At 29.8% G+C, this 21,010-nt stretch overlaps 2 protein-coding genes across 2 annotated transcripts in view; one reads left to right on the forward strand and one right to left on the reverse strand.

The window, feature by feature from the left end:
• Positions 1-21,010, reverse strand: part of LOC126897908 (uncharacterized) — a 114,278-nt gene that overhangs the window by 82,991 nt on the left and 10,277 nt on the right. The window lies entirely within an intron of this gene.
• On the forward strand, positions 765-16,899 carry LOC126898828 (poly(A) RNA polymerase gld-2 homolog A-like). Its single transcript, XM_050673222.1, has 4 exons — positions 765-1,284; positions 7,990-8,118; positions 8,173-8,350; positions 15,253-16,899. The coding sequence occupies exons 1-4, from the start codon at positions 813-815 to the stop codon at positions 15,290-15,292; spliced, it is 819 nt and encodes a 272-aa protein (XP_050529179.1). The 5' UTR covers positions 765-812; the 3' UTR covers positions 15,293-16,899.

Genomic DNA, 21,010 nt, shown 5'->3' on the forward strand with positions numbered 1-21,010 from the left:
TATTGTGGCTTTACTATCACGAGTTAACTTATTGTATTTGTACTCTAATAAATATAATAGTAGTCATAATTTACACATAATATGTAAAATCTTAGATAGATTTGAAAAGGTAAAAAATCTAATTGCTTATAACATCCAATAAGAAAATAATAATGTGAAATATTAAATCCCTAGGATTGGATATTTCGATAGTACTTGCAACGAGATAGGGCAAAATATCAGCAAAATTTCACCCTCTACTAATTTTATTATCTAATACTGTAGATGTATGCACAATTTTTGAAAAAGAAATGTTAAAGACCTTGGATTCCACTTAGCTGACGCTTATATTTAAGAAACATATTACCTTTGTTATTTAAATATTTGTTTATTTTCCTTTTGTATCACTGTTACGTGACATAATAAATTAATGTTAACTCTAATTTTATATTTCTCTTTTAAATTATGGTTCGGCTTTAATTAATGAAAACTAATTAATCAATTTAGATACGTAAACATATAAGAAAACCACCTGTTTGTTGTAAGCAATGGAAATTGCAAGTGGATTCTGGTGATCATGTGATATATAACAATGCATACTATTTGTCAGATTCAACTAGATATTCTGCTCATATTAAAAATATTATTAGTGAAGATAAATTATTAATCATTGATGATAATGATCAAGTAGTTTAAATTTTATTATTGTTTTTGCATTATTAGAGATAAGGCAAAAAATAGTTTATGTAATCATTAGTTATAAAAAGTTATTTATAAAAATCGAGATTTTGAAAATGTGTTATATTCGTATTATATTTTTCCATTAGTTATCAATGTCAGTTTGGCTTGAGTATACAAACAATCGCCAACCTGAAACACTTTTTGATACAAAAATAACTTTGTGGAATATATTGTCATCTATAATTAATAAACGAGCATCTCAGTGTGGTTTGTATTTGGTTGGTTCGACAATGAACGGTTTTGGTGGTAATATAAGTGACGCTGATTTTTGTTTACTGACCGACTGTGCAACTTTTTTGCCTTCTGCTTCATTTGACGAGTTTAATCATACTAAAGTCAGTGTAGGCCGGGCTTGTGGAATTGAGCGCCTCCGATGGCTGATGAATGTTCTTCAAGAGGAAATTACTTTAGGAGAATTTCATGCTACTGAAATGTATATTGTTTATGCCAAAGTTCCAATTCTTCGATTTATTTATAATGGTAATAACAGTGTAGACGTAGATCTGTGTTGTAATAACGTGGTCGGTATTCGAAACACTCATTTATTGTACTGTTATTCTAAAAGTAATTTTTTACTATAATACTTAATCATTTGATAATTTTAAACAGTGCTTGGATATTAAAATATTCACTTATATATTACTTTAAAAGAATCGGCATACTGAAAACAAGTAGAGTAAAATCAGACTATGATTAAAATCTCAACAGTAAAATTCTTTGATATAAATATCATTGAACAAATCATGACTATTCCACTTTCCTTAGCTGTATATAATTATCAGAACAAATAAAATTATTATTGATTGTAAATCACAGACATTGCTTAAACAGTTTTCTTCTATATAAAGTGTAATTCATAGCTATTTATTATTACGTGATTCAAGAACGATGGAAAATTGGAAAAAATTTTAAAGTTAAAAAAGTTAACTCTCCATGCACAATATTCAATATTAACCACCTCCCCAAGAAATACGAAACTAAAAGTATATATTTTTTAAAGTGTTCCTACATTTCAAAACAATTTTAATTATTCCAAAATTCAAATAATGCACACACTGAAATGCTTGAACACTGTGTGTGTAGTTAACAAACCGTCTTTTTGCATAAAAAACAAACTTTTGGATGCTTTTTTTTTTTTAAACATAACCTCTACGTTCTTTAATCGGTTTGAAATATGAATAGTTGCGAGTTGGTTTGTCTGGGTACTTTTTTAATGCTCTTTTGTAAGTGTAGATGTTGTGGGAGATCGAGTCAAGTGGGAGTATAAAGGTAGCTGACTACAAGTAGTTGAAAAGAAAGGCAAAGAAAAATAAGATGTAATAGAAAAAATATAATTGTAGATTAGAAATCAATGCGAGTAATTGATTAAGAAAAGTATATTTTTGACTCTGTTGAAATCCTTGTAGACCATTTAATGATAATTAACAAAAAATTATCCTCTAATAAGTTTTGTATCAAACACTTAATTTTTATACACTTTTTCCATAGAAGTAACGAAATGTATTTGTACATTTATAATTTTACCATAAAAATTACAATATTACATTATTGAATAATTTCATAAATTATATAATATATCCATAATAAAAACGTTTTTTTTTATAGATACATTTGGTATAAATTTTATTGTAAATTTGACCCTGTTCTCCTGTTCATAGTAGGCGATTCAAAATGATAATTTTTTCAACTTAACTTTTGTAAGTGTTCCGGATATTGGTATGTAACATACTTAAAAAAAAAAAATTGTCAAACTTTAGGTTGTCTTAATGATAAAATTGGCTACCGTACTAAAAAATATGCTATTTTTGTGTAAAAATCTTGAGTTTTGTGTTTTATTTTAAAATTCTTTACAAGAGAAATATAGCAATTTTCAAAAATTTTATATAAATCCAATTGACATAGATTATAAAGTTAAACTTATTTTTTTGCTTCTTTTAAGTCGAGAAAAATAACTTTGAAATTCTGAACTAGCATAAATTGCCATTTTTTTATTAACTAGTGCTACGTACGGTTACTATACGGTAGGCGTTAACGCATATCTTTCATACTTGGTGTACAAAATTAGAAGCCCCCTGTGGCAATCAATTTTTTATTGTTTGCTTAATTATTTTTGAGTTAGAAAAACTTTTAAACTTATTTGATTTTCATCTCATTTAGATAAATAATAAAACAATAATATCAATGAATATTAAGGATGTAAGGATACATCAATGTAGTCTCTTCTTCTCGTTAGAAAAAATTACTTATTCGTATCAAAATTATTTTACTATGTGGTTTTTTTTGTAGCTGTCATTTCTTTTCTCGGACCTCACTTGATTAAATTTCTTTAACAATTCTATAGACAATTAAAATCATTTATTTCTAATGTTTTTTACGGACATTCATGATACGTTCGATCAGTGAAATGAAACTCAATATTTCCAAAACCACACAACAAACGAAACCTATTGAGCAAGTTTTGAATCACCCGTGTATAAGTATATCTGGAATTCTGTATTAATACATCTCGTCACAAATATTCAAAATAGTTTTGATCAGTTAAATCGAATGTTATAAATCTATAAAACCATTAAATTTAGACCTCAGATTCGGATTCAGCGACCTCAAAAACTTACAATATACATGGTTAGATTCTTGAACTCGAAAAATTAGTTTTATTTGTGGCTGTATTATTATGAATTCATTGACTCTCTCCAAATTTTAAATTTCTTCTCCTTAAGTTATTACCGTGATTATGTTGGGGATTAAATAATGTACCCTTAAGTAATTTAATTTTTATTTATTCTTGGGCTCAATCCTGAAAAAGTAATTAAATATTTATACATGACTTAACATTATCTTAAAACAGGTAAATTAATAAAATATGCAACGAAGAAACGAAATTAAAAATGAATACTATATTAACAAAAAGTAATATAAAAAAGGGTGCTAATAAGCTATGGTGATGTGAAAAAAAGGCTGAAAGAGTATTTTGAAAAAATTACTGAATGAGAAGTATCCAAGAGAGACATTAGAGGATATCTTATGAATCGAGTATTTTGTTGATTTAATTAATGGAAAAGAGATATGGGAGGCTGTGGCATTAATGAAAAAAAATGAAGTAGTAGGACCAGATGAAGATCCAGTAGAAGTATGAAAAATATTAGGCGGTGTTGACATAAGTTGGTGTAAGGAACTTTAAATAAAATATTATTAGAAGTGAAAATCCCAAATAAATGGAGGAATAGTATTGCGGTGTTAATATTTAAAGGTATAAGAGATAAATTATAGAAACATAAGGCTTCTGAGTCAAAATTGTATGAAAATTTGCGAAAAGGTAATAGATAAGAGAATAAGAAATGAGTCATCGATATCTAAAAACTAGTTTGGATTAATGCCTGGTAAGTTAATGATGGAGCCAGTTTCTTGTATGAGAAAAATTACAGAAAAATATAGAGAATATTTATTTTTTATTTATTCGAATAATAAACGCCTATTAGGCATAAAGTACAGACAAAATGAACATAAAAGAGTATACATATAGGTTTAACAAAAGTATAAGAATAGATAATAACAATATATGAGAATAACATACAACCAAAAAAAAGCATATACAGATAGTACATAGTTCTAATTAGAGTTTATTAATATGAAATCGATGCACTAAATACAATATTCCCTTAAACAATTTTTCATTTTATGGAGCGTATGGAAAAATAAATCAAAGTTTTAGATTTTATTAGCTAATGACAACATCCGGTTTAGCGGTGCTAAGATACAGTAGGAACTTGAATGTAGGAACATGGAATGTATAAGTAGACCTTAAAGAGAATTTCAGAACGTTTAAAGAAATTAGGGATAAAACCTCAGGACAATCAATATTAGAATTTAACAATTTATACAGCCAGTTCAAATGATTAAATTGCCTTCTAAATTCTAGCGTTTCAATATTAAAATCTATTGCTATAGATTTTAATGTTTAATCGATTCTATTTGTCTTATATGCTAACATCCGTAAAAAGCGATTTTGAATGTGTTCTAGTTTTTGAATTTGGTAATCCTGATGTGGGCTCCAAATTATTGATCCATATTCTAAATTTGAACGAACAATGTAAAAATATAAAACGCGTAAACAGATGGGGTCATTAAACTCCCAACAGTTTCGGTTCAAAAATCCAAATAAACGTAAAGCTTTGTTCGTAATTATATTTATATGATCAGTAAATGAAAGATCACAAGAGAAAGTANATCAGTAAATAAAAGATCACAAGAGAAAGTAATACCTAGATCTTTTACTTTATTTATAATATTTAGTTTTTTACCATTTATTTGGTATTGTGTATTTAAGTTTTTCTTATTCCTTGTAAATGTTATTTGAAAGCACTTGTCTATATTCAGATTAAGATCATTATTTATGCACCATAAATTAAGTTGATTAAATTCGTGTTGCAAATTATTAGATTCTTCTAAAGTTAATATAGGCATGTACATTTTTAAGTCATCAGCAAATAATGAAAATTTACAAAAATTAAATATATAATTAATATCATTCATAAACAGTATAAATAAAATAGGCGATAAATGACCACCCTGTGGTACGCCAAAAGTTACATTTATAATCGACGATAGTGATTCTCTTATTTTAACTTTTTGGGTTCGATTTGATAAATAAGACTGAAACCAAGAAATAATTGGATCATGAACTCCAATAGTTTTAAGTTTATCAATTAAAATATTTATATTAACAGTGACATGTGTGGGCCTGGCCCCCCTTAAATTTAATGTGACCCAGAGCCGGCCCCCCCAAATTTAAAATTCAATTATTTTTACGAATTATTAAAAACGTGCTAGGCCTTATATACATTGAAATTATTATTAATTTGTGATTACTATTGAGTAATACAGTTATTATTATGGCTGTATTTTCATTTTTATATTCATAGAAAACGTTTTTTGAAAAAGATAACGTTCTAGACGTAATAATAAATGGAATAGCAATTACTCCAAACGTGGTTGTAGGTAAATTTTTTTTAACTCTGGTCTAACAAATGATAACAAACTACCAAGTATCTGCATTGATTAGAATCTAGTTGATTACAAAATTCGATAGAGTATACTCTATGAAAATTTTTTTGATAAATCTTATCTTTAATTTGTTTCGTTTTTTATAATTTAGTAGTTACAATAGGTAATTTATTTGTTTTTGTTAATTTGTTATTTGCGTGCTCTAAATAATTGTAATTAAAATATGACTAAAAAAAGGCAGGAATTGTTTTTAATTTTAAATAAAATAAATTTTACATTTTTTATAATTTATATTTTTTTTAAAACTTTTTATAACTTAATTGTTATTAGTATTTAGGAATAAATTATTTTTTCTTAATAGCTTAAAAGTTAAAAATAAAAGTTGAAAAATTAAATCAGCTTATGTTCACATCATTATTTTATTAGCTTCGATGCAAAGCTGAGAAGGTATTATTTTTACTATGATGTGCTTTTTTTTGTGTGTGTTACCACTTTTTCTCAGCTTTCACTGAACCCATCATTTCTTTCAGTTATATGTCAAAAGATCACAAATCGTATCTAGTCGAAGACATTACCCTCAAAAATTGCCATAACTTTTTTATATAGATATATGATATCGTTACTTTTCATTTGATATATTTTTTTTATAAATCTGACCCTTTACCTGCCCACGGGGGGGATTTAAAATGACAACTTTTTCACAAAAAATTAACTTTTTTCACTTAAATTTTTTAAATGTTCCGGAAAGTCTGACACTTTTATCTATATTTTAAATTAAAGCTAACGTAATGTACTATTTTATTTAACAAAAATTTCGGAGTTAATTTTGTCTTCACGGTGAAAATGGCTACCAAATGCTATTTTTGTATAAAAATTCTCAATTTTGTATTTTACATTTTTAACTTTATAATGCTATAACTTGTATATTGAAAAATGTATGGATCAGCACAATTTTTTTATGAGAAATAATATTTTTTAATAATCTCTTTTTCATTCGACATACTTTATCTTAATCAGGATATTAATAAGGAAATAGCAAATCATGTAACTTTTGGAATAATTCACCAATTTTTTAAAAATAAACACAAATTTTGAACTTGTAAGATTCATAGAATGGGATACTATCTAAGGAGGAGTGGAGGGACCCCCCACAAGCTTTTCATGGTAAACAAATTGTGGAAAATGATACAAGGGCCCAAAATTGTCGGCCCCTCCAATAAACATTTTCTGGCTACGTGCATGGTCAAATGCCTTTTTAATATCGGTGTAGACTGCATCAACTTGGATGCCATTACTTATTGAATGAACCAAATCAGAGTAATAAATACTACTAAATAAATAGAAGGAAAATCTGTGAATATTTATAGATTTGAAAATTAATGTTGATGGCAGAAGATGTAGCAAAGAAGACCAAAAAAGTGATGGAGGAATATTATTGAATGTGATATTAGAACGGCTGTTGTGTGCATAAAAGTATGGGAGTTTATGTCAAGTGAAATTTTAGGATAAATCTAAGAATTATTAACAATAATGCATATAAATGACATCTAATTCATTACAACTAAAACATACAGTAATTTTAAATAAAATTGAATTATAATAAAGTATGTACTTTTACTTACGAAACATTTTACCAAATAACATGATCGACTTGGTTGGGTATCAACCAATCAACAATAGTATTACATAGTAATAAAATAAATAACAAATTATTCATTAAAATATTAATATAAATCATATTTTAAATGAATATAACAAAAATAATTATCAAATAAATAATCACAAATATTATTTTAATAAATATTAATATATGTAAAAAAGTTCATGGTGACACTATAACTTTTAGAAACTAAACCATACCGGAACACTAAACTAATTTGTCAATAAAGCCTTGTGACTTTAATAGTTCTTAGGCGTTGAAAGTTGCGGAAATCATACGGTTTCTGACTATAATTAAAAAAAAATCCTGTATCCATATGTTATATAACAAAATATAATTTTGTCTTTTATAAACCTATTTAAAAATTACTTTACCACAATAATATTAGTTTCAGAAAAATTCTATAAAAAAATATTGGTTGTATAGATATTTTTATGAAATATTTATAAATTGTAGTATTCGTAGAAATGTTAAGAAAAAGTAAAGTTACAGAAATCCCAATCCCAAGTTGTCGTAAATAAAGGAAAAAAATTTCCAGGCACTGATGTTACAATACAAAAAATGTATTTTTATTTATAGTAATAAAATGTTTTTATACTTTGAAGTGGATTACCGCGTAAGACCTTTAGTAATAACGATCAAACGTTGGGCATCTAAACATAATATAAATGATCCAAAAAATATGACATTATCTAGCTACTCTTTAGTGTTGATGGTCCTTAATTTTTTACAGAGTAAGAAATTAATTTTTTTTTTTATACTTTAGTCTAATTATTACATTTTTTTAGTTGTTTCACCACCAGTTTTACCATCATTACAATCAATTTACACCAAAAAATTTTCTTTAAATGCTGACATTAGATATGTATACTTGCATGAAAAATTACCCAATGAATGGATCAGCGAAAATAATCAATCTCTTGGAGAACTACTGTTACAATTTTTTGAGTATTATAACGACTTTAAGTAAGTATAAACAACAATAATTAATAATAAAATTTAAATCCGTCTGACTCTACCAACAATATTTTATTTGCTTGAAAGAAAATAATATAATCGAACCCAGATTCCCCGTTACCCGATACAACCATAATATTGATAGTAAATACTATAATAACATGAAACTAAAAAGTAAAAAATAAATATAGTTTAAAAAAACACGCTTTTAAAGCACATTGAACTAAAAAGTTAAAAATAATTTTTAAAATAAGCTTAAAACAATAATGAACGAAATATACTAGTATTATCATAAGCTTATTTTTAACTTTTTAGTTCAATGTGATTTAAAATCGTATTTTTTTAAACTATATATTTTAACTACGGCAGCCGTTTGTACGTAGAAGATAAGTCTGCTGGACAAATTTTTTTTATTTTAATTTATAGTATGTAACATTAACTTCAATTTAACATATATTTAAAACTAGTAGTATTTCCGGAACATTAACAAAAATTAAGTTGAAAAAGTTAGTTTTTGTAGAAAAGTTGCTATTACAAATCCTTCCTTGTAAGCAAGTTAAGCGTTAGATTTTCAAAAAAATATCAAATGAAAGGGACATATTTCAGGATTTAATATAAAAAAAAATTGTTACTTTTGTTTAACAAAAACTTTCGGGTTTAATTCGAAAAATAAAGATAAAATAAAATATGCAGAGGTGCCATCAGTGAATAAACCAGATCTTCATTCAGAGGATTTACCAGTGCCCACACCACCCGAAAGAAGTAACTCAACTCGCACAGATTCATCTTCAAGTAGTATTATATTGCAAGAGCATATTGACAGTGAACAATCAAGCTCAGATAACTTTGTTAGTGATGAAGATAGTCCACATTTGATAACTCAGCCTGAGCTCAGCGATCTTACAAGGGATTTGCAGCTGTCAAAGTCCAAAGCGGAATTACTTGCTTCTAGACTGCAACAGTTGAAATTGCTTGATCCTAGCACAAAAGTTACTATCTATCGCTTTAGAGTAAGGAATATGCTAATTTTTTCACAAAAAAAATGAGTTCTGTTATTGTCATGACGTTAAGGGACTTTTTGACGAAATGAAGCAACCATATATTCCAAATGAATGGTGCCTTTTTATAGATTCGTCGAAGGAAAGTCTTAAAGTTGTTCTTCTGCACAATGGGAATGCAAAGCCGTCTATCAAAGAAACCAATGATACAATAGCCAAATTAATTTTAACACGGCCGCCGGGGATTGACGGCCGGTTATAGAAAGTGTACCGGAAATCATGTGAAAAAAAGAGGCACGGTACGGGATTAGAACCCGCGACCCAAGGCGTCGTAAAGACAAACTTTACCACTAGGCCACCGTGCACTTATGATTCAGATCCCGATACACTTTCATTTAGGTTGATAACGTGATGTGCGGCTGAGGGAAACACGGGAAGTACTAAATGCATTTGAGCAAAATTATCAAGGTTTTTGGGATCAAAATATGCTAGGTGACTATTGCTGGTCTGTTGCAAATGAAAATATTTATAAAAAAAAGAGCCAAAGTTAGTCATTTTTGAATATCTATAATGTATTTAGATGTAACTTTTTGTAAAACTATTCACACTAAATATTTCAAAAAACTGACGTGCCAAATTTTTTTGAATATTTTTTCCTCGATGTAGGTACCCAAAGTCACTTATCCGTATATGTTTCATTTCGTGAACAAAATTCATGTAAACATATTATTATAATAATAAAATAATATTATGTATGTTGAATGGAATAGGTTATGTAATTAAAAGATTTAGAAATTATTCGTAATATAATAGTATATAATATAAAATATCAAAACATATAATTTAAGAGATTACGGATCACTTTACTCAATAGACGGCGAAACTACGACTAAATTGTAAACATGTATATAATAGGCCGCATTGATTAAAACAACACAATCGAGAAAAAGAATGTGTCTCTTTTGATCTTGTACTATACTAATTATAAGTCAAAATAGATTAAACTGTTATCTTAAATAATTTTACTATACCCAGTGTGTTGTTTAATAATATCAATTATGTACAAAAATTTAATTATACCTTTTAAAATTAAGCCATGCTTAATGTAATTAAATGTATACAATAATTATGCTCAAATTAAAAATTTGTTAAGAAATACTTAAATATTAATATAGATTACACACACTTATCAAAACATTAATTTGCATGAAATTACCAAATTAAACAAAAAATTACAGAGTTCCACGTCGGTAACGCATTAGCGTCCTTTGTGCACTCTCTCCAGTTGTAATAAACACAACTATCTCAGTTAAAGTTAATACACTTATGTAGATAAAATAAGTTTTAGTGATGTTAGGTGTAGTAAATTAATAGTGACAATAACACATACAAAGATTAGTGCATAACTAAAAACACCGGCTGACGCTTATAATACATAACTATTCTATTCTAATACATTTAGGGCCGTATCTAGTGGGGAAGTTGGGGATCAATCCCTGGGCGTATTTTTAAATTTTGTTGATAATATTAAATTTAAATTCGCTTAGAAACAAAAGTCATAAAACTAGAAAACAAGAACATAAAATAAGAAATAGTATTATTGGTTTTGTGAAAAATGGTTTAAATGAGTCATTTCGGTACTTATTAATCATAGTGTACATTAAACTGTCATCTTAAAAAATTTTACTAAACCCAGTGTGTTGTTTAATAATATAAACATATTACTATTACTTTTTGAGATTCTAGCATTAAAGATTTAGAAAAGGGAGTGTTTAGCGACTCTATTTTTTATTATAATACAATATTTTATTTTTTATTTTAATTCTAAATAAATTAAATCCTAATCTATTTATTTTAACTACATCACAGTAAAATTATTGTCCGTTAAAGGGTTCTTTAATTTAATTCATCTTGTATATCTCAAATAATTAATCAAATACTCTAATAAAAATAAAACTTCTCGTTTAAAAACTGCATGATTTCTCTAATGTGGTTTAGAATTGTATGAATTCTCAGAGTAATACATATACCAGTTTATAAGTCATACTAGAATAGGATTTGTAAAAAAAAATAGTAAATTAAAATTGGTCGTACCTTAGATAATAACAAGTATAATTTTATAACTTTATAAAGATGATTGAATGTGATGATCTGACCTGGTAATAACTTTAGTATCAAATAAATCATGGCAGAAATTAATATTGAACTGAGGCGTCAACCACACTTCACACGTTTTTCGAAAACAAAACCGATACGGTCCCAACTATATCTTTGACCATACGTATGGTAAACCCACCTTATTCGCGTATGCGCCACCATACTGTAAAGGTCACGGAATAACTACTGGCGACGCCGATGTGTCAACGCAACTCAACCTCACACCGGTTACAACAGACTAGATAAGGCGACGACAATCACGGGACAGCTAACGGCTTCCCCACTACTATGTGCAACAGGTTTCGTTTGGGTTGGAAGTTGAACGCGGCCACATATAACTCGCCGCAACAGGGTACATTAATTTTATTGTTAATATTACTTAAGTGAGAAATTAAATTGATATTTTGATGCTGATCAGACAATAAGATAAGGACGCCGTCGAATATAGATTACTGATATGCGTTCTGTTCGGTTTCCGACGTTATCCTTGGCTGGTTGTTGCGGTTTTGTAGCGTTGGAACTCTCATTATTATTTTCGTGATTCCTGCGAATAGCTAAGCCACAGTAAATGGAAAGTTCATCAATAAGTTTATTTGTTAGTTTTCCTTTACCGCCAAAACCGTGTACTTTCTTTTTTAAATTTTTTGTCTAGTGCCCATCTGATCGATACATTCTTTTTTACGTATTTCAAAGTTCTTATACGGTTCAGACTTCAAAAATTCTGCAAAGGTTTTACTATCGCCATCTCCAATATAGCTCCCGTATTTCACTTTATATAAAGTTTCAGAAACATCTCGATAACCGCATCCACCTCCATTTTTACAGCCCAGTCTGTATGATTTATTTGACAATCATCTTGATGTGTTTCGAGCCACTCATTATACTCAGCAGTGTCACTTTTTTTTTCTCCAATATTCGCAAGCCTTGCAGTAACTAGATTTGATAATTATATCGATCACTTTACCAGTATTATATCTGATCAAAGACACCAAACCAAACAATGATGAAAATCCCCGTCTTCTCCACGAACCGTCTCCTGATACGATCAATTCATCTGGTAAATCTTTTCTTAAATTTTCTTCTTTTTCTTTTTTTACAGCATTTTTCATGCTAGCCTTGGAAAAACGTTCAGTAGCATCCCAAATGATTTTGACAACATTATTATAAAATGAGTGAAATGTTGGCTGAGGAAGTTCCATAGAAGCACAAAACTTCTTTATCCGTGTAAACCTATTCCGAGCAGTCGCATGGCAATGATGATTTTTCTATTGATTTCGTATGCTTTTTTATTGATCAGTGGGTAATGGGGAATTTCGGTTTTAGCACATTTTTCACAAGACACAACTATTTTGAATCCAAGTCCGCGTATACCGCTTTCGGTGAATGTGACGTCCGAGTCGCAAATCTTGCACTTCTTCACTACTGACGAAATCGCTGTGAAAACATCCAGAAAATTGATGAAACGATACCCGAAGGATGCATCGACTTCGATATCTCGAGCATTTTCCGACGCTTTCAGTTGGATCGTGTGCCTCCGCTTCATAACGATTTAAAGGTCGCTTTCGTGACATATACGGCTTTTTTGACAAACTTTTTCCACCTTGTTTACCCTTGCGGCCATTATATTTCCAATATTCACGCATTTTGTAAACTTATTTCAGTAACGCAAAGGAAAATCACGCACGTGGCGTTCTCAACAAGCTAGATTGCAGATATATTTTTATGTTCTGAGTTTAATAAGTAAATCTGATGTTGTACTAAGGCAACACGTCGAATCACATAAAAAAGGCTCTGTATTTTATTTTTCTCATTACATTCAAGAGGAATGTATTTCATTATTATTTGAAAAAGTCCGAGATGATATTATTAATCAAATAAAATCTTCAACATTTTTCACGTTATATCCGGCCGATTAATCAGAAAACTGTACTATTGCTGTCAAGGTAAACGCTATACTCAGAATATTCTTTATAAGTTTAATAATCGTTCCCTATATGACATATACACTGGCCACCACTGTCAATAACTGTAAATTTTAATATTGTTCTATACTTTTATATTCTGTAAATTGTAAGGCCGATACTCTCTCCCAAACGTGATCGTCGTCGTCGGGTGTGTAACAAAGTTGACGCTCTCTTCCCTTTGAACCACCGTTGTGGTATTTTGGCTGTGTGCATACAGCCAACATTATTTAATTTTTTTCAGCGTGTGACATTGTTTTTTAATTATGTATTAACGTTTGTAAGGCGTCGGCCATTTTCCGTGGCCGAGATCCCCATTTTCGGATTAGCCCCATCCGGCACTGGGTATCGTATATATATATATTTGTTTCTTGCACATTAATGTTTTGAGCCTTTTTATGCTAAAATGTATTGCTTATATTATACATGTATTTTTTTTTCTTTGCTCATTATTTACTATGAACTAGTATTGATATTTATAAGGTTATTGGTCAGTGGTGGTCATGTATACTTAATACATATATATATATATATATTATTACCGCAGTGACGCAGCCGACCGGCCCGATTACAAAAATTATCCGCCGCGCCCGGTGTACACGAACTTGTTCCGGTATGGAAGATACTTCACGTGTACTGTCTGAAAGTTGTAGGTTAAAATTTTTTTTTGTCTTAATTGTTTTTTTTTTCTCTTGTCCCTTCATTTTCAGAGTGGTTTTTGCCTTCGGGTTTTGTCCAATATTAACTTAACTGTAATAATTTAATAAATTCCCCTTAATTTTCTTAACCAACAAAAATCTTATTTTTTTTTACCTTTAATAATTCTCCCTTGTTTTAAGGTTCTTCGACTTTCGGTCTTCGACATACTAAAGTATGTCCACCACTGGTGATATCAATCAACACATATTTTGTTTTATTTACAAGGTATCAGCATATTCTAGTCTACAACAACACTTTATATTTTAGTATATAAATATATTTTAGCTTCGATGCGAAGCTGAGAAGGTATTAATTGTACCATGATGTGTTTTTTTTTTATGTCTGTTGCCACTTTTTCTCAGCTCTCACTGGACCGATTTCTTTCAACAATACGTCAAAAGATCACAAATCGTATCTAGTTGAAGATACGAAAAATTGAAAAATTTTCCCTCGTTCCCCGCAAATGGCGGAAATATACAAAAAAAATTACAAATTTAAAAATCGGTAAATTTTGTCATTTTTTTCCCTTTTTTTTCTTAAAACTTCCATAACTTTTTCAAAAATAAACAAATCAACATAATTTTTTTTTATACCAAAACCTTAGATATTTCTTAAAAAAACTTTATTTCATCATAGTGTATATTATTTCATTTAATATTATTTGGTTTATTTCCTGTTTCATTTTTTTGAATCCGATGTTTGGCCCAAGACGTCATCTCTCAGAATGGCGACCATTGCTAGGATGTGTAATTTATAACACACGAATCTTAAATTAAATTGTTTTAAAAATTGTATTAATATATATTTTAGGAAAAATTTAACTTTTGATAATTATTTTTTTTATTATTTATGACCGGAGTGGGGGTATTTGTCAGACATCGGAACACTCAGTGACAAGTTCCGGGGAAAAATTTTGCTCCTTATTTCGGTGATTCAGAATACTTTTCTTTTTAATTTAAAATTACCGTAATTTTAGTGAGATGTTGTTATAGATTGTGTATGCTGACCTTAAATTTCGTTTATAGTAAATGGCTCATAACATTTGTTTTATTTTTGGTCCATGGGACATAATTATTTGCCGTTCCATATTTTTTAGATGTCAAGACCTATTCACTGTGTTATATGCATTTCACTGATAGTAGCGGTTCAGGTTGCTAATTGATCGACTATGGTTTTAATTCCGGATTATGGAGCTTTTGAATTGTCACTGAATATGGAGCTTTTACCGGACGGGAAAACGCCAATTATCCATGACATCATCGAAGACACCAATGAAACCTTCGTTAATTAATTTATAAGATATATTTTAGTATTATAATTGGTTCTTATATTTCTCTCTTAGGGTGTTTCCTTTACAGGATTTTTTTTTATTTTTATTTATTATTTTTCAGCTGTCTTAGGTCAGTCTTAGTAAGTAAGTAGCAGTGCTATGGATCAGCTTCGCTTAGAACATAGTGCTCTTGAATCGAAAGTACAACACTTGAGCGCTGAACTACAAAAAGTGTCAAAAATGACACCTGTCCGATTAACTCAACAGTTACTCCTACATCTTCTTTTACTCCAGCACCCATCACATCGTCTACTCAATTACCCATTAATTTGAACCACACATCTAATTTTGAAAATAGCCGTTTGTCTGTTTCTATGCTTTCTGAAAAGTTTAATGATGTTATACCTGAATTTTCTGGTCATGTGAATGATATTCACCCTGAGTTATCTTTGAGTCAAGTTGACTCATATTTTGAAAATATTATTTGTACTGAACAACAAAAGATTTATAGTATCCAGCGGAGATTAGTTAGTACTGCAAGATTTTGGTATGATGCATTAATTCTATCACCACAATCATATAATGAATTTAAAGTCATATTCCGTTCACAGTTTTGGTCCGAGGCTATTCAAGATCGAGTACATGATGTTTACGCCCATACCGTTATTTGTCGAACACGGGACTCTCCATACATGCTATGCAATGGATTGCCAAAACTCGTTTCTTGAATCCTCCAATATCACCTTCGCGTTTAGTTAAAGTTATTTGTCCAACATTTTAACGAACATATATGTACTGCGCTTAAGGAAAGTGACCCAAAGACTACATCAGAACACTTGGCTGTCTTATCAAAATTTGACAATTCACTTTCATTCCATTCAACTACTGGCAATAATAATACGCGTGGGTTGTCAAATGGATCAAATGTTGAAGTCGAACAGAGGCCGAAGAATGTCAACTATCGTCGTCACTTCAATAACAACAACAATCGTCGGTTTGAAAGTAATCGTGGACGTGGCAACGATAGGAGTCGAAACCAAAGTTCCCCAGGTCATTCTCCGGGCGTCTAGGTATTTCGACTCCTAGTCGTTCGCTCCGTCGCACTGTCGAACGTCTTTCAGACTGGAGATGAACCTTCTTAATTATAATAATAATAATTCTTGTTTTTCTTCACCGGAAATTAATATTAAAATATTTAATTTAAATTATCGCGCTCTTCTAAATACAGATGCTACATGCTCTGCTATTTCAGAGAAAGTTTTTCAACAGTTATGTGAAACTGTTGACAATATATAATTATTTCCTCAATTACCTGTTACTGGAGTTACCATCTCCACAGTTGTCGGTGGTTGTAGCAAAAAAGTTCACACTCGAGTTCTTTTGTCTTTATTTATTTCTGATTGTCCCATTGAGAGTATTTTTCTTGTTGTACCGCAGCTATCAGTACCTTTTATTTTTGGTGAAGATCTCCTTCACAAATACCTTTTCTTGTTAGATTATTCTAGCATTTGATTAAATTTTCTTTACTAGGTATTAAGGTGCCATTTTTTCTAATTCTTGTGGTGATAATGATTTAAAATTATCTTCAATTAAATTGCATGCTTCTCCAATTTCTGTATATATGTCTGAGCCTGACCAGTCAGTGTAAGGGACTCAAAGGGTGTCTGTGGTTTCTACTACGGAGAATCCAGTTTGCATGTATCGTATGACTGACTTAATCAACCATAGGGTTGAACCTGGTGACGGATATCGTCCAATATAGAATGGACGATATCCGTCACCAGGTTGAATCTATAATAAATTTAAGTGCTGAGCACAAAGCCAAATTGTCTGAAGTGTTGTCTACCTATCGTACTGTTTTTAACGACAGACCTGGGCTAAACAACTTGTATACGTGTTGTTTTGATGTTATTAAAGATGATCCTTTTAAGGTAAAACCGTATCCAATTCTGTTCTTACAGCGTCCAGCGATCGAGAAAGAATTAAATCGTATTTTGGAATGGGGGCTGATTGAATGTAGTTCGTCACCTCTCAAAGATAATGTTGAATCTATATTTTGGCAAAAGTTTGTTGTCCATTATTGATTATTTATTAATTTGCTTATCTGTTTGGAATGATATACTTTCAAGAATTGATCGCGTGAATATATGTCTACAAATGAAATCATTAAAAACAAACAAAGCTGTTAATCTAACTAAAGGATTAATCATTGAAATTACCAATGTATGAAATAATTTTTTTTTTTTTTTTATACAAACTACCAAATGGCTTTATTATTTAAACGATAAAATTATCTTTATAAATATATTTTACTATAATTGTATATGAAACATAGTTTTATAACAATTAATAAAGAATAAACATGTGTGGAGTGACACCTCCAGCGAGGTGGCTCCTTAACCTAAGTTAAAACTAAATATTTTAAACTAAGTCATATGGTTTATGACGTTTAAGACGCCTGATGTCTTCAGAGTTGTCCAAAAGTTGGATGGCTGCTGTGTTAATAAGGTTCGTTAATCTCACCTCATGTTTGCGAGCAAATCTCTTAATTTCTTCTGCTACTGTAGGCAAAATCAAATCACGGTGTATAATGTCATTTCTATCGTACCGATAAGCTTAAACGATGGTACGGAGTGCAACATTTTGGCATCGTTGAATAACATCAATATTAGACTTACTAGTACAACCCCGCAGTTGTATACCGTAAGTCCAAATTGGTTTTATGATAGCTACGTAAAGTAGACGTTTGTTATTCAATGAAAGTTCGGAATGTTTCCCGATCAACCAGTATAACTTTTTCATTTTTAGTTTTATTTGCAAACTTTTCTGGCGTACATGGTGTTTCCAATTAAGACGTGAGTCTAAGTGCATTCCTAGGTATTTAGCCGAATCTTTTTGTGGGATAATTTGATGATTCATTTTGATAGGAATATTATTGGTATTACGAAGTGTATAATTGACATGTACTGATTTGTCACTATTGATTTTAATTTTCCAACGTCTTGTCCATAAGAAGATATTATTGATCGAGTTTTGTAATTTACCAGTTGCAGACTGTTGACTATAACTGGTTGCTAATACAGCCGTATCATCAGCGAACATGGCAGTTGTCGTATCATTGGTTGATGGAATGTCAGCAGTATAAAGTAAATACAAAATAGGTCCTAAAACACTACCTTGTGGTACTCCTGCTGTTATAGTTTTCCAATCTGTAACAGCTTGCTCATGCATTACCCGAAACTCTCGTTCAGTCAAGTAAGATTCTAATAACGCGCACCAAGTGTGTGGTAGTTGTTCTCTTAATTTTATAAATAGTCCTTCATGCCAAACTTTATCAAACGCCTGCGCAACGTCTAAGAAAACTGCACAACAGTACTTTTTCTCTTCAAGAGCCTGGTTAATAACATTGGTAACTCGGTGAACTTGATCAATTGTAGAGTGCTTATTGCGGAAACCAAATTGGTGGTCAGGTAAAAGTTGCTTTTCTTCAATCAAAGGTTTTATCCTTTTAAGAAGAACTTTTTCAAAAAGCTTAGATAAACAAGGTAAGAGTGATATTGGCCGGTAAGATGTTACCTGATCTGGTGGTTTACCTGGTTTTAGTAACATTATGACCTGAGCTTTTTTCCATAATTTTGGAACGTATTCAGTTCGTAAAATTGCATTGAAGATGTATGTAAGATAAATAATCGCCTTTTTAGGCAATTCTTTTATCATTCTCGGGCTGATTTCATCGTAACCTGGAGCTTTTTTTTTTATATTGATGTTGTTATCAATTTCTTGCGCCACTTCTAATGGTGAAAAATATTTTATTTTCTCCCGGTTTCTATCTAATTGTAAACTATAGAGTCCGTCAAGTTCTGAGACTATATTATTAGGTTTAAATACAGTCTCTAAGTAACATGCATATACTTCAACTTTTTCATATTCACTTCGTGCCCACGTGTCGTCTTCTTTGCGAATAGGTGGCACGTGTGTTAAAGGCCTTTTTAGTCGTTTAGTAGCTTTCCACAGAGAGTAGTCAGTATCTTGGGTTGCAGAAAGTTCGCTCAAGTAAGTTTTAAAAGTTTCGTTTTTCATTTCTTTTATTTTGTTGTGGAGTAACCGACTGATGTGATTCCACTTTTTTTTGTCAGTAGGATGTCTCGTTCTATGCCACGTTCTCCTAGCTTTTCTCTTTTGTTGTACCAACTCTCTGATTTCTATTGGGTAGGTGATCTCTCGTATTATGAAATAATAGACTTGATATGTTATTTTAAAATGTCGACGAATTATATACAAAAATGGATATTGCAACTGTATTTCCTCAAAAAAGACAAAAACTAGTAAAATTTATGGTTCTTGGAGAATCTACTGATGACTCAAAGGCATTTCAAAAGATAAAAGAATTTAAAAAATTTTGTGACATTTTAATTATGAATATGAGATGGATTTTTGAAGCCCTAGATAAAGTATCTGCTGATTTTTGAATGGATCTTTTTCAACAAGACTAATCGTTGAAAAAGATTCAAAATATTTAATTTAGGCTGCAGTTGATTTAGCCAGAAAATATGACAGAGATTTACAAGCTTCGGACTTTAATGAAGAAAAGATTAATATTAAAAATCTTGTGTTAGATATGTTAGCCGACCTAAAAAATCAAACGTCACTAAACATTTTGAAGTTAATACACAGTATTGAATGACAAACATTTCCCCGAAAATTTGTATTACTATTCGTTTATATCTAACATTGCCTTGTACAACCGTATCATGTGAACATAGTTTCAGTAAATTAAAATTAGTCAAAAATATTTACGCTCGACAATGAATCAAAGTAGACTTACTTACTTGTCACTGTTATCTATAGAAAAAGAAATCACTAAGACAGTTGATTTTAATCCAATTATCGATAATTTTTCTATAATCAAATCTACAAAAATACAATTCTAAATTTTAAAATAAGTGTATTAAAATTAAAATAATTTAGTACATCAGTTTAAGTTATAAGTATAAATTAGTATTGTACAATTTAGTATTCAGTAAATATATTTTTGTTTTTACTGTATTTTTTCCGAACAGATATATATCAAGTTTTATATGTATATCAAAATGATTTGAATAAATATTGATAACGTTGCACATTTACATAAAACTTCTCTTGTAACTAAAACAATTAATATTCGTCAATAAAAATTTCATTGTCATTATTTACTACTGACAATTATTTTTCGTAAACCTAAAACTAATAGAAAAGTGTATTACTAACATAAAGTATATTAACGTTCTTACTCTCATGGTGATTGGTAAACGGTGGTTGGTTTCATTTTTTTTGTCAGTTGAACAAAAAAAAAAGGTCTTCACAAACAATTTTTTTATCATCCCCGGGTGTTAAAATGTTAATACATCTATATATACTAAAACTAATACACAAGAAAACTTATTTTTATGGAATACAACCACAAATATAAAGATAATTTTTAAACTTATTTCTGAAAACTTAGATTAAGATATAAGTTACAAAAACTACAAAGTTGACAAAAATAATTGTAATTAAATAACTAACATTGTCAATATGTTCTATAATTACCAGGAAACTGACTAAT

This window comes from Daktulosphaira vitifoliae, unplaced genomic scaffold, assembly GCF_025091365.1.
Source record: "Daktulosphaira vitifoliae isolate Bord-2020 unplaced genomic scaffold, ASM2509136v1 Scaffold_2, whole genome shotgun sequence".
In the NCBI taxonomy this organism is placed as follows: Eukaryota; Metazoa; Arthropoda; class Insecta; order Hemiptera; family Phylloxeridae; genus Daktulosphaira; species Daktulosphaira vitifoliae.